The 12,980-nt window shown below is 37.1% G+C and overlaps 1 protein-coding gene across 10 annotated transcripts in view; it reads right to left on the minus strand.

Annotated features, from left to right (window-relative positions):
- Window positions 1–12,980, minus strand: part of USP34 (ubiquitin specific peptidase 34) — a 247,390-nt gene that overhangs the window by 194,737 nt on the left and 39,673 nt on the right. For all 10 annotated transcript variants that reach the window (XM_045162247.1, XM_044926026.2, XM_044926027.2 and 7 more), the window contains exon 2: window positions 6,587–6,674. In XM_045162247.1, the coding sequence (XP_045018182.1) occupies window positions 6,587–6,674 (88 nt within the window). The remainder of the gene's footprint in view (window positions 1–6,586; window positions 6,675–12,980) is intronic.

The following is a 12,980-nucleotide window of genomic DNA, read 5'->3' on the forward strand; positions in this document are numbered from 1 at the left end:
AACCTCACTCAAGTATCCTTCTCTGCCCAACCATCAGATTAATGTATCTCAAGGGGAAAGACTTAGAAAATGTGAACAACCAAGAGAGAACGCCTATAAGTCTAAGTCTTAGAATGCCTAAGTCTGCTCAACATTTTACCACATCATATAGTACATGCCAAAATCTGAGATGCCCCATTCACACAGAACTTGCAATCTGTTTTTCAGTGGCCCTCTTTTAACCATGAAAAGATAGCCAAGGATACTAAGACTTTCCAGGAAAAACTGTTGTCACTAAAAACAGATGAAAGCAAACAAAAGAAGTTTAGAGGCAGTAGATAAAACACAGCAAGAAAAAAGGTTTTAATTTATATCCTCAGAGAAATGAAAGATACTCTATTACTGAAACAACAGAATATTCTTAAAAAACGCATTCCAGTTACAAAACAGAGCCATTTAATGTGTACAGATGTGCACTATATAGCTTTTGTTTATATATCATTCACAATTTAAAAAAAAAATTAAAATTACATCAATTTGTAAAATTCAATAGTAGATCCAGAGGTAAAACTGGAGAAATCTCCCAGAAAGTAGACTAGACAAAGAAAAATAATGGGGAGAAAAAGAAAAACTATCAATCAAGGAGGTATAATTTCTGACTGATATTTGCAAGAAGACAGCAGAAAATACAGAGCTAAGGAAACTATGAAATAAAAATAAAATTCAGAACTGAAAACCCACGAGAACACGTATCACCATTAAATTTCTGAAGCCAAAGAGGGATAAAGATCCTAAAAGCTTGCAGGAAGAGTGAAAAGAGTGACATGGAAAAGCTCAGGAATAAAAACAGTGCATACTTCAAAGTAATACTAGGAGATAAAATACAACGGAATAACACTTTCAATATTCTGAGAGATAATAATTTTCTATCTAGTATTCTGTATCCAACAAAAGTTATCAATAAAAGTAAGGGCAGAAGAGACATTTCTTTTTTAGGCCACAAAGGTCTAAAAACCATTTATCTCCCTGGTAATTTTTCTCAGAAAACTCATCATCCAAACAAAATAAAGAAGTAAACTAATAGAGATGGCATGCAATCCATGAAACTAGAGATTCAAGACAACAGAAAAGCACAAGAAATTTCAAGGATGATTTAAAGAGAAGATAGCTGTTTCAGTAACCCTAATGAGAAATCAATACAGACTGGAGTAGGAAGATGAAGTCCAAAGGAGATGGAGGGAAGGAAAGAAATAACAGATCACTTAATGGTGTATAAAATGTAAAAACTAGTACTAAGAAAGGCTGTAGATCTGGGGGAAGAATAAGCGATTCCTACCCAGAAAATTAATCAAATGAAAAACAAGCCACTAAACTCTATGAAACAAAGAATAACAAAAGAAAAACAACAATTTATATCTTTTAAGATCTAAAGTGAATCACAGAATCTTTTTTGGCAATCACTGAGCAATTATTTTCATTTTTAGAACTACCTCAAGAACTGACGTAACTATATTGAGAGGATGGGGAAGGTTAAGTGGGTGAAACCATTATGCATCAGAAAAGGAAGTTCACAAATTATATCCGAAATTAATAAAGCAATAGAAATATTAATCTTTATATAACTGAAATATAATTACTATTTCAGAAAATAAGTTAATGTCAAAACCAACATTTTAAAGAATTGAAAACAGAAATCGGGCTGAGAAGACAGGAGACAATGGACTTTTTTACAGGCCTCTTCCTCCCATTTATTTTTTAAACTCTACACATATTGCTTTGTATTGGTACACCAAAATCATACATTACCTTTGACTACCTGAGCTTATCCTATTTTATTCTCTGTCTTACCCCTATTACTACCAGCCTGATAAGACTTTTATTACTTAAGTAGAGTTTTGTGCTGCCTATGTGAGTGGAGTACGCTTACACTTAAGAACACACAATGATAAAAATTTCTAAATGATAATATAAAATGCATGTGTGCTCAGTCACTTCAATCATACCTGACTCTTTGTAACCCTATGGGCTGTATCCCACCAGGCTTCCTCTGTCCATGGGATTCTCCAGGCAAGAATCCTGGAGTGGGTTGCCATTTCTTACTCCAGGGAATCTTCCCAACCCAGGGATCGAACCCATGTCTCCTGCATTACAGGTGGATTATTTATCCATTGAGCCACTTGGGAAGCCCCCAACATAAAATATGTAGCATTAATTAATACAATAAAAATACTAACTACACATTCATGAGGAAGCTATATGTCAAAATTATTTCAACCTGGATTCCATAATTTGATCTAACAAATATTCCAACAGATCTAACATTTTCCTGGCCTGGTACTGCTAAACATGAGAAAAAACTATTCATCTACAGTATCCAACCTTAGCAAAAGCTTATTTATGAGCTAATTTCTGAAAAGCACTACTTTGAATAGTGGTCAATATCAATATCCCACTGGCCACAATCTTAATGCCAAAATAAAGACTAAACTCTTAAACAGTGGAGAATATACATTAACCTATTCAAAAGCAGTAGTATCTAAAACCATTCTAAAACAGCTTTAAAATAAAAATAAAGTTGATTAAAACAATGAAAATAAGCAATAGCCTCAAATATTTATTAAGTAACAAATGACAAATAAGAAAGGTACAATTTTTAGCCTGAAAATACAAAGAAACACCCCCTACCTAGCACTCAGAATTCTTTCAGGGGAGAAATAAGATTAGAAAGTAGACAAGCAGGAGACAATGAGGAAACTTGAATGGCTACTAAGGCATCTGCAAGATATAAACATAATAAGCCTATTTTATAATAGGCTTTAAACAAGTCAAAAAAAAAATCTGGCAGCAATTCCAACAAGAAGGATTTTGCCTTGTAGGATCAATGCCTTCATCATTAATGACATTTCCTTTCAGATCCATATATGCTCTTTTCCAAATTTATATTCTTAAATTTATTCTAATATTCTCTCCCCATTCTCTGAGAATTCATTTTATTTCCCATTTCATTCCAATTTCCCATTCCAATAGTGATAAAATAATGATAATCTGTTAAAGTAACATACATAACTACTTAAATCTTACAAAGAAGTGACAGCTATATTACTGTGATGAAGCAATTAAAAATGATGACGAAATAAGGATGACACAGTCATTCTGTTGTGCACCTAAAACTACCACAACATTGTTAACTGATTATATTCCAGTATAAAACAGTTTTAAAAAATATTTGATGATATAGAGACTGATCACAGTTCACATGAAAAAAAATTAGATTATAAAAGATACAGTTTTATAATCACATTTTTGTAAAACTTTAAACTGTACTGTTTCCAATCTTATACCAAGGTTATGCCAAAAAAATTTACCAGTTGTTAATCTGGGTGATGGCATATTTTCCTTTTAAACTTTTATCTTCTGTATTTTCTAAAAAGATTTTCACAGTAAGTATATCCTTTAAACAGGAGGAAAATTATAAAATATTAAAGCCTTCAAAATTTCTATAAATATTAAACTTTTAACATACTGCATTTTCAAGTGAACATTCTCTTTCACCTATATCCTGGCCAATCAATATATCAGAAAAGTGATTCTTCATCACTCATAATCTTATGAAAGTTAACACTTTTCTCCCAGAAAACCTATAAAGAACATTTTGTATGAGATGTCATGGGTCCATTTGTGCATGAAGGTACATTGATGGATCTTCCATGGTCATGAGCCACCAAGTTAAGAATTTCTTTTGTGAATTAACTTTGTCTTGCTGCTGCTGCTGCTGCTAAGTCACTTCAGTCGTGTCCAACTCTGTGTGACCCCATAGACAGCAGCCCACCAGGCTCCCCCATCCCTGGGATTCTCTAGGCAAGAATACTGGAGTGGGTTGCCATTTCCTTCTCCAATGCATGAAAGTGAAAAGTGAAAGTGAAGTCGCTCAGTCGTGTCCGACTCTTAGCGACCCCATGGAGTCCAGCCTACCAGGCTCCTCCGTCCATGGGATTTTCTTCCAGGCAAGAGTACTGGCTGGAGTGGGGTGCCATTACCTTCTCCAACTTTGTCTTATTAGTAGCCAATTATCCCCTACAAGAACCACAATCTTAACCTAAGCAACAATATTTTTTGATACCCTAGAGAGAAACAGGAGCAGGGAGGGCAGAGCAGGCAAACAGGCAACAACTTTTACTATATAGCACTGTGCTCCAACTGGATATTTTACTGTCACTTCTCTCTTCTATCAGTATGAATGATTACAAGTGTAATATTCTACTTTTTGGTACTTTTTACTATCGGATAAATAACTATCGCTACTTATCAAGTGAACAGCATTATAAATATGACAAACTGTTTTCCAATTTGACATTTCATTCTTTAGCTTATGTACCCCTTCAACATAGATTTCATTTTCTAAAATAAGTTTTAACAATTTTAATTAAAATAAGTGTTTAATTAAGTTATTTTGTTTAGATATTGTACTAAGTATCGTGTTTCTTCAACCTCATGAAGACAGTAGTAGCTTTATTATTACTCATTTCACAAGTAAGGAAGTAAGAGTTCACAGAAGTTAGCTAATTTGCCTTATCACCTAGTACACAGGTGATGGAGGACTGGAAGCCACATCTACTGGGCTCCAAGGCCACAGTCTAAAGCACTATATTCCAGAACAGCATCAGATAAAAGGCAGAGTCTCTACAGTGAGAGCTACAAATTACTGCCTGCTGCTGCTACTGCTAAGTCACTTCAGTCGTGTCCGACTCTGTGTGACCCCAGAGACGGCAGCCCACCAGGCTCTCCCGTCCCTGGGATTCTCCAGGCAAGAACACTGGAGTGGGTTGCCATTTCCTTCTCCAATGCATCAAAGTGAAAAGTGAAAGTGAAGTCACTCAGTCGTGTCCGACTTTTAGCGACCCCATGGACTGCAGCCTACCAGGCTCCTCCATCTATGGGATTTTCCAGGCAAGAGTACTGGAGTGGGGTGCCATTGCCTTCTCCGAAATTACTGCCTAAAACTGTACATATCAAAATTTCATTTATATTTTCATTCCCAGTCCACAAACTCCAAGTTAAAGTTTCCTGATACAAGGATTGAGTATACATCTAGGATAAATGTGAACTAGAAAAGGACTCATTCAGATCCACTGATAACTAATGGTGAGGTGCCAGGAAAATGATAATTCTCTGAATTTCATTTTATTTAGTGGCACACTTATAAATCCTGAAATCAGGAATAAGATTTTATCCCAGTAAATAACAGGTTGCTACCGAGCTGTAGCTGCAATGAATTCAAAATTATGACTCAAATGTATCATTTCTCAGCAAATACTTTAGATTGTTGATGTTAATTTTAAATCATTAGTATAACGAAATATCCAATCATCTATCCTACCCATAATGAAAGGGACAAACAGCAAGCACAGATAAACTTAAGTCAAAAGAAACTCAGGTCAATGGGACTCAGCAAAGAGATGCCCAATAATAATGGCACTTATGTTTTAAAATCTATAATCTTTTTGGAACAAATACAAGCACCGCTTTATTGACAAGAGAGAAAGAGAAAACACAGGATAAAGGGATGTCACTGTAAAGCAAATGCTATTTGAAATTAAACTATTCTGATAAACCCCATGATCAGTCTGTTACCTCATGACATGCACCTCTGTTATTACTGTATTTAATGTGTTCATTAATCACTGCACACAATGCTTCAAACATTTTTTTTTCCCAGAAAATTTCAGAAGAGCTAAGAATCTTTAAACAAATAGATACGTACATAAAAGAATTTTTTAGCCATGACCAGCTAAACTCATGTCGAGGAACAGTAATTTGCAAATCCCTGCTATACACTGTGGTTATATTAATGACTGTTCTGTACAATTTTATTCTCTCTCTATATATATATGAAATTTAAAAATCAACCTAATACACATAATTATTATGGAAGGAACAAATACAAAGTAGCTCCCAGAATGGTCAAAGTGTCCTCTACTATAATACTGTTTTAAAAGTTTAAGTTTGTTATAAATCTCTAGCTATGACATAATGATTGTTCAATCTCTCAAAATAATTATTTTTTACCATTTCAGTCATTTCCATGTTTCTAAGTAATGACAGAATCCTTCCCATATTTCTAAACAATTCATGTTTTAAAAACAAAACCATGAATGATCCCAAGAATAACTGGAGAAGATATAATATTGATAAACTGTGATTTAATGACAAAAGGTATATAAACCAAAACCCTAAAGAAAAAATTTGATGACAGTGTAAATTTAAAATACAACAAGGGGGAATTCCCTGGTGGTCTAGTACTTGAGCTTCCACTGCAGGGGTACAGGTTCAATCCCTGGTCAGGGAATTAAGATTCCATAAGCCCTGCAGCATGGCCTAAATGAATTAATGAAGCTTTTCAAAAAAAAAAAAAGAATATAACTAAAAATTCCCTGGCGATCCAGTGATAAGAACTCCATGCTTTCACTGCCAAGAGTTAAAGTCAATCCCTGGTTGGGGAACTAAGATAATATAAGTCACATGGGTGTGATCAAAAAAACAAAAAATTAAAATATAAAATAAAATACAACTAACAAAGTTAGTCTTCAAAGTACTTAAAGACGCATACCTCTGTGTCCAGGAATTGATATAAGCAAATATTTTGAGAGTATGTTCCTTTCTGAGCTGCAGTCCATCACCACCTTCTATATCAGATACTGAAAGAAAGTAGAAAAAGTAACTTTTAAATTATGAATAAACAATGCTAAACCAGTATTAAAGTCAACAGGGACTTCCCTGGCAGTCCAATGACTAAGACTCCATGTTCCCACTGCAGGGTATTCAGGTTCGATCCCTGGTCGGGGAACTAGGATCCTGCATGCTACACACAGTGGCAAAAAAAAAAAAAAAAAAAAAAGCCAATACTTTAAAAAAAAAAAAAAAAAAAAAAAGATTTACAAATATTTCACGTAATTTGTTTTTGCTTTCACTAAAGAAAATAAATCTGTTTAATTAATGACTATTATGATGCTTTGTCCCACAAAGTCTCAGAAAAACTCAGAAACATTGAGTACTTCTAAAAGGAAGAATATAAATGAGGCTAAAAAATAGTAGAGTCCTATTAAGAAGCAGTTAGACAAACCCCCATACCCTTCACTGCCCTCCCACCCCACCCACTTTGTGTGTGTGCACAGGGGCGCACACACACACACACACACACACACAAACACAAGACCTCCAAAAGTTTCTATGGAGATGCTGAACCAGAGAGAGCTGTGTTTAGAACGCTCAGATAGCTGAAAGCGAAGAGTATCATACTGAAAACATTTAATTTCTCTGTACAAGCATTCCCTACTCTGTAATGTAAACATTGCTATGAATCCTTATATAATATAAAATCTTACAATAAAGAAAATGAGACTAACAATAAAATGTTACAAGCAGACTACTCAAAACCTATGAAACTATAACCAGAGCACTGATAAAACAAGTAACTAGTCTGATTTAAGCTTTTTTAAAAAATACAAGCACAGTTAAATCCATTGGCATTTGTGCTAACTAGTGTCAATCAACATTCTTCAGCTTTAAACCATGAGGTTCATGCTTCATCTTTTGATATGAAGGTGCTTGAGGGCATTCAATTCTAACAAAGATCATTTCCAAAAATTAAAGATTGAATATAATCATTCTCATGAATCTATCATTTTTTTATGACTTTGCATCTCCACACAGCTCTACAGAGTAGAAAACACAGGGGTTCTTGAAGGCAATAAAGCAATCACATGCACAAGAAGGCATTTTTGAGGAATGTCAGCTTTGTTATTCTTTTTTCATATACTACTAGAGTCTTGTCTTTAATCACAAGAAACCTTTCATGAATTACTATAAAACAATGTGATGGCAGAAAATCTCATATGAACTAGTAAGATGTTCCATTACACTAATATCTTCCCACTATTTACCAACTGTGTATGGCTTAACTTTCATTTGTAAAAATAAAAACCTCTCCCTGTTCTAGATCAGACTATATACCTTTGAAAGTGTGGATCACAATAAACTGTGGAAAATTCTGAAACAGATGGGAATATCAGACCACTTGACCTGCCTCATGAGAAATCTGTATGCAGGCCAAGAAGCAACAGTTAGAACTGGACATGGAACAACAGACTGGTTCCAAATAGGAAAAGGAGTACGTCAAGGCTGTATATTGTCACCCTGCTTATTTAACTTCTATACAGAGTACATCATGAGAAATGCTGGGCTGGATGAAGCACAAGCTGGAATCAAGATTGCCGGGTGAAATATCAATAATCTCAGATATGCAGATGACACCACCATTATGGCAGAAAGTGAAGAAGAACTGAAGAACCTCTTGATGAAGGTGAAAGTGGAGAGTGAAAAAGTTGGCTTAAAGCTCAACATTCAGAAAACGAAGATCATGGCATCCAGTCCCATTACTTCAAAGCAAATAGATGGGAAAACAATGGAAACAGTAGCTGACTTTATTTTGGGGGGCTCCAAAATCACTGCAGATGGTGACTGCAGCCATGAAATTAAGACACCTGCTCCTTGGAAGAAAAATTATGACCAACCTAGACAGCACATTAAAAAGCAGAGACGTTACTTTGCCAACAAAGGTCCATCTAGTCAAAGCTATGGTTTTTCCAGTAGTCATGTAAGGATCTGAGAATTGGACTATAAAGAAAGCTGAGCGCAAGGGAATTGATGCTTTTGAACTGTGGTGTTGGAGAAGACTCTTGAGAGTCCGCTGGACAGCAAGGAGATCCAACAAGTCCATCCCAAAGGAAATCAGTCTTGAATACTCATTGGAAGGACTCATGTTGAACCTAAAACTCCAATACTTTGGCCACCTGATGCAAAGAATGGACTCACTTGAAAACACTGTGATGCTGGGAAAGACTGAAGGCAGGAGGAGAACAGGACAATAGAGGATGATCAAATGGTTGGATGGCATCACCGATCGATGGACATGAGTTTGAGTAAACTTTGGGACTTGGTAATGGACAGGGAAGCCTGGCATGCTGCAGTCCATCAGGTTCCAAAAATTAGATACAAATAAATAGTCTCATATCCATGGAACTTTTAACATCATTAAGTGTCAATACTGCCCAAAGTGATCTATACAGTCAATACAATCCCAACCAAAATCCCAACAATGTTTTTGCAGAAATAGAAAATTCTACCCTTAAATTTATAGAGAATTTCAAAGGATCCCAAATAACCAAAACAATTTTGTAAAACAAGAACAAAGATGGAAGGCTCAAATCTCATGATTTCAAAACAAAGTACACAAGTAAAAAACCACAATGAGCTATCCCTTCACACCCATTAAGATGGCTACTACTGGGTTTCCCTGGTGCTGCTGCTGCTAAGTCACTTCAGTCATGTCTGACTCTGTGCATAGATGGCAGCCAACCAGGCTCCTCCATCCATGGGATCTTCCAGACAAGAGTACTGGAGTGGGTTGCCACTGCCTTCCCCACTTCCCTGGTGGCTTAGTGGTAAAGAACTGCCTGACAATGCAGAAGACACAGGTTCAATCCCTGGTCCAGGAAGATCCCATATGCCGCAGAGCAACTAAGCCCGTGTACCACAACTACTGAGCCTGTGCTCTAGAGCCTGGGAGCCACAACTACTGAGCCCAAGTGCTGCAACTACTGAAGCCCACGCACCCTAGAGTTCATGCTCTTCAACAAGAGAAGCCACTGCAATGAGAAGCCCACGCACGGCCACTAGAGAGTAGCCTCTGCTCACCACTAGAGAAAAGCCAAGAGCAACGAAGACCCAGCACAACCATTTTTTTTTTTTAAAGATAGCTACTATTAAAATATCATAAAATAACAGATATAGATGAGGATGTGGAGAAACTGAAACCCTTGAGCAATGCTGGTGGGAATACTAAATGGTGCGACCACTATGGAAAAGAATACAGTTCTTCCTCAAAAGATTTCAAAAAGAATTACCATGTGATTCAGCAATTCCACTTCTGGGTATATATATGAAAAAGAATTGAAAACTGAACCTCAAAGAGATATTTGTACACCTATGTTCATAGCAGCATTATTCACAACAGGCAAGAGACAGAAGTAACCCAAATGTATACAAACAGATGAATAAGCAAAAAGTGCTGCATACATACAGAGGAATGCTATTTAGCCTTAAAAAAGATGAAAATCCCATCACATGCTACATGAAACATGAATGAGCCTTGAAGACATCATGCTAAGTAAATAAGCCAGGCACAGAAAGACAAAATACTGTATGATTCTACTTATAAAAGATCTTGAGTAAACAAATCCACCAAAAACAAAGTAGAATGGTGGTTGTCAGTGGGAGATGGAAGTGAGGAATTGTTGAATGGGTACCGAGTTTCAGTTTTCAAGATGAAAGAGTTCTGAAGATCTGTTGCATAACAATGTGAATATTCTTAACACTAAATCATACACTTAGAAATGGTTAAGATGAAATAAACAAGTTCCTACTGTACAGCACAGGGAACTGTATTCAATATCTTGGAATAACCTATCATGAATATATATATATATAAATATATATAAACAAGTCACTCTGCTGTACACCAGGAACTAACACATTATAAATGAAATACACTCCAATAATTTTTTTTTAAAACAGTTAAGATGAGAAAATTTATGTTATGTGTTTTCTACAATAAAAAAAGAAAACAGAGAAGCCCAAACTTCAGTTTAAAAGAAGCCACTGATCTTTACAGATCAAAGATCCATTAAAGTCCACAATATAATAAATAAAGGAAAGAAGAAAGGAAACTTTAAGAAATCCTTCCACCATTTCCTATAGAAGAAACTGTATTTCAACTCTAAAGGGCCAACCACCCAGACAGATAAGAGAGAATGGTGGATTGTCACACAGATCTAAAGAACACCAAAAATAATAGCCCAAGAGAAAAGATCAAAGTGGAATTGGAAACATTAAGGCTGGGTAATCAGACATCCCTCAAAAGGAAGAAAGTTCAGTAACTGAAAGAAATGTACCCAACTGACACAATGCGTGAGGTAGCAGGATGGAAATAAGGTGAGGGGTTCTCATCACTTAAAATTTAAAAAGAAAATGCTCATGAAAACTTCAAGACCACAAATGGACATTATGATAACATGATAGCAAGCAGAATCCCAAAAGGAAACATGAGGATCAGATCACATCAGATCAGATCAGTCGCTCAGTCGTGTCCGACTCTTTGCGACCCCATGAATCGCAGCACGCCAGGCCTCCCTGTCCATCACCAACTCCCGGAGTTCACTCACACTCACGTCCATCGAGTCAGGGATGCCATCCAGCCATCTCATCCTCTGACGTCCCCTTCTCCTCTTGCCCCCAATCCCTCCCAGCATCAGAGGCTTTTCCAATGAGTAAACTCTTCGCATGAGGTGGCCAAAGTACTGGAGTTTCAGCTTCGGCATCATTCCTTTCAAAGAACTCCCAGGGCTGATGTCCTTCAGAATAGACTGGTTGGATCTCCTTGCAGTCCAAGGGACTCTCAAGAGTCTTCTCCAACACCACAGTTCAAAAGCATCAATTCTTTGGCGCTCAGCCTTCTTCACAGTCCAACTCTCACATCCATACATGACCACAGGAAAAACCATAGCCTTGACTAGACAAACCTTTGTTGGCAAAGTAATGTCTCTGCTTTTGAATATGCTATCTAGGTTGGTCATAACTTTCCTTCCACGGAGTAAGCGTCTTTTAATTTCATGGCTGCAGTCACCATCTGCAGTGATTTTGGAGCCCAGAAAAATAAAGTCTGACGCTGTTTCCACTGTTTCCCCATCTATTTCCCATAAAGTGATGGGACTGGATGCCATGATCTTCGTTTTCTGAATGTTGAGCTTTAAGCCAACTTTTTCACTCTCCACTTTCACTTTCATCATGTGGCTTTTTAGTTATAATGACAGGAGGCATAAACCCACAAATCTAGTAAGAAACTACTAGTAGATATGACCAAGATCCTACCCCAAGCAAAGGGTAAGTATTCCCATACACAATCTCACAACTATCAGATGAAAAACTTCATGACCACTACCAGGCCAAAAGTGCTGAACACAACCTCATATACTTCTTACAAGCCAGTAAGAAGGGTACAAAAGTCCCTTACATATGAACCTTGAAGTTGCGAACATTCAAAGATGTGAACATGTGTTTGCATGCCCAATCACCTAAGTTAATTCACGTGCCTCACATATAATGACATGCAAGCATCCTCTACAAGTGGCTGTGCTTGTGTACTTTACTGTACACGCAGTGCTGTACACAATACAGTAGGACTCTACCATCTCTCATCTCCTCTCCCGCCTACAGTCAGTAACTCTTTCTATTCACTCGATGCCAGCCCCTGTATACCAGCTGTTGTACTATACTACTGTACTCTTCAAGGTATTGTACTTGAAATTAAAATTTTAAAGATTAAAAATGTTTTAGTCTTTGTATGTATTATTTCTGTGAAAAGTGTCAAATCTATTACAGTTCAGTACTATATAGGTGTTGGAGAAGACTCTTGAGAGTCCTTTGGACTGCAAGGAGATCCAACCAGTCCATTCTGAAGGAGATCAGTCCTGGGTGTTCTTTGGAAGGAATGATGCTAAAGCTGAAACTCCAGTACTTTGGCCACCTCATGCGAAGAGTTGACTCATTGGAAAAGACTCTGATGCTGGGAGGGATTGGGGGCAGGAGGAGAAGGGGACGACAGAGGATGAGATGGCTGGATGGCATCACTGACTCGATGGACGTGAGTGTGAGTGAACTCCGGGAATTGGTGATGGACAGGGAGGCCTGGTGTGCTGCGATTCACGGGGTCGCAAAGAGTCGGACACGACTGAGCGACTGAACTGAACTGAACTGGACTGATATAGCTGATTGTATTAGTTGGGTACTTAGGCTAATGTCATTGGACTCAAAAACACACTCTTGGAATGAAACTCATTTGTATGTAGGAGACAGCATACTCTCAGCAAAGTCCCAAAAGAATGGTA

The sequence above is a fragment of the Bubalus bubalis genome, chromosome 12, assembly GCF_019923935.1.
Source record: "Bubalus bubalis isolate 160015118507 breed Murrah chromosome 12, NDDB_SH_1, whole genome shotgun sequence".
In the NCBI taxonomy this organism is placed as follows: domain Eukaryota; kingdom Metazoa; phylum Chordata; class Mammalia; order Artiodactyla; family Bovidae; genus Bubalus; species Bubalus bubalis.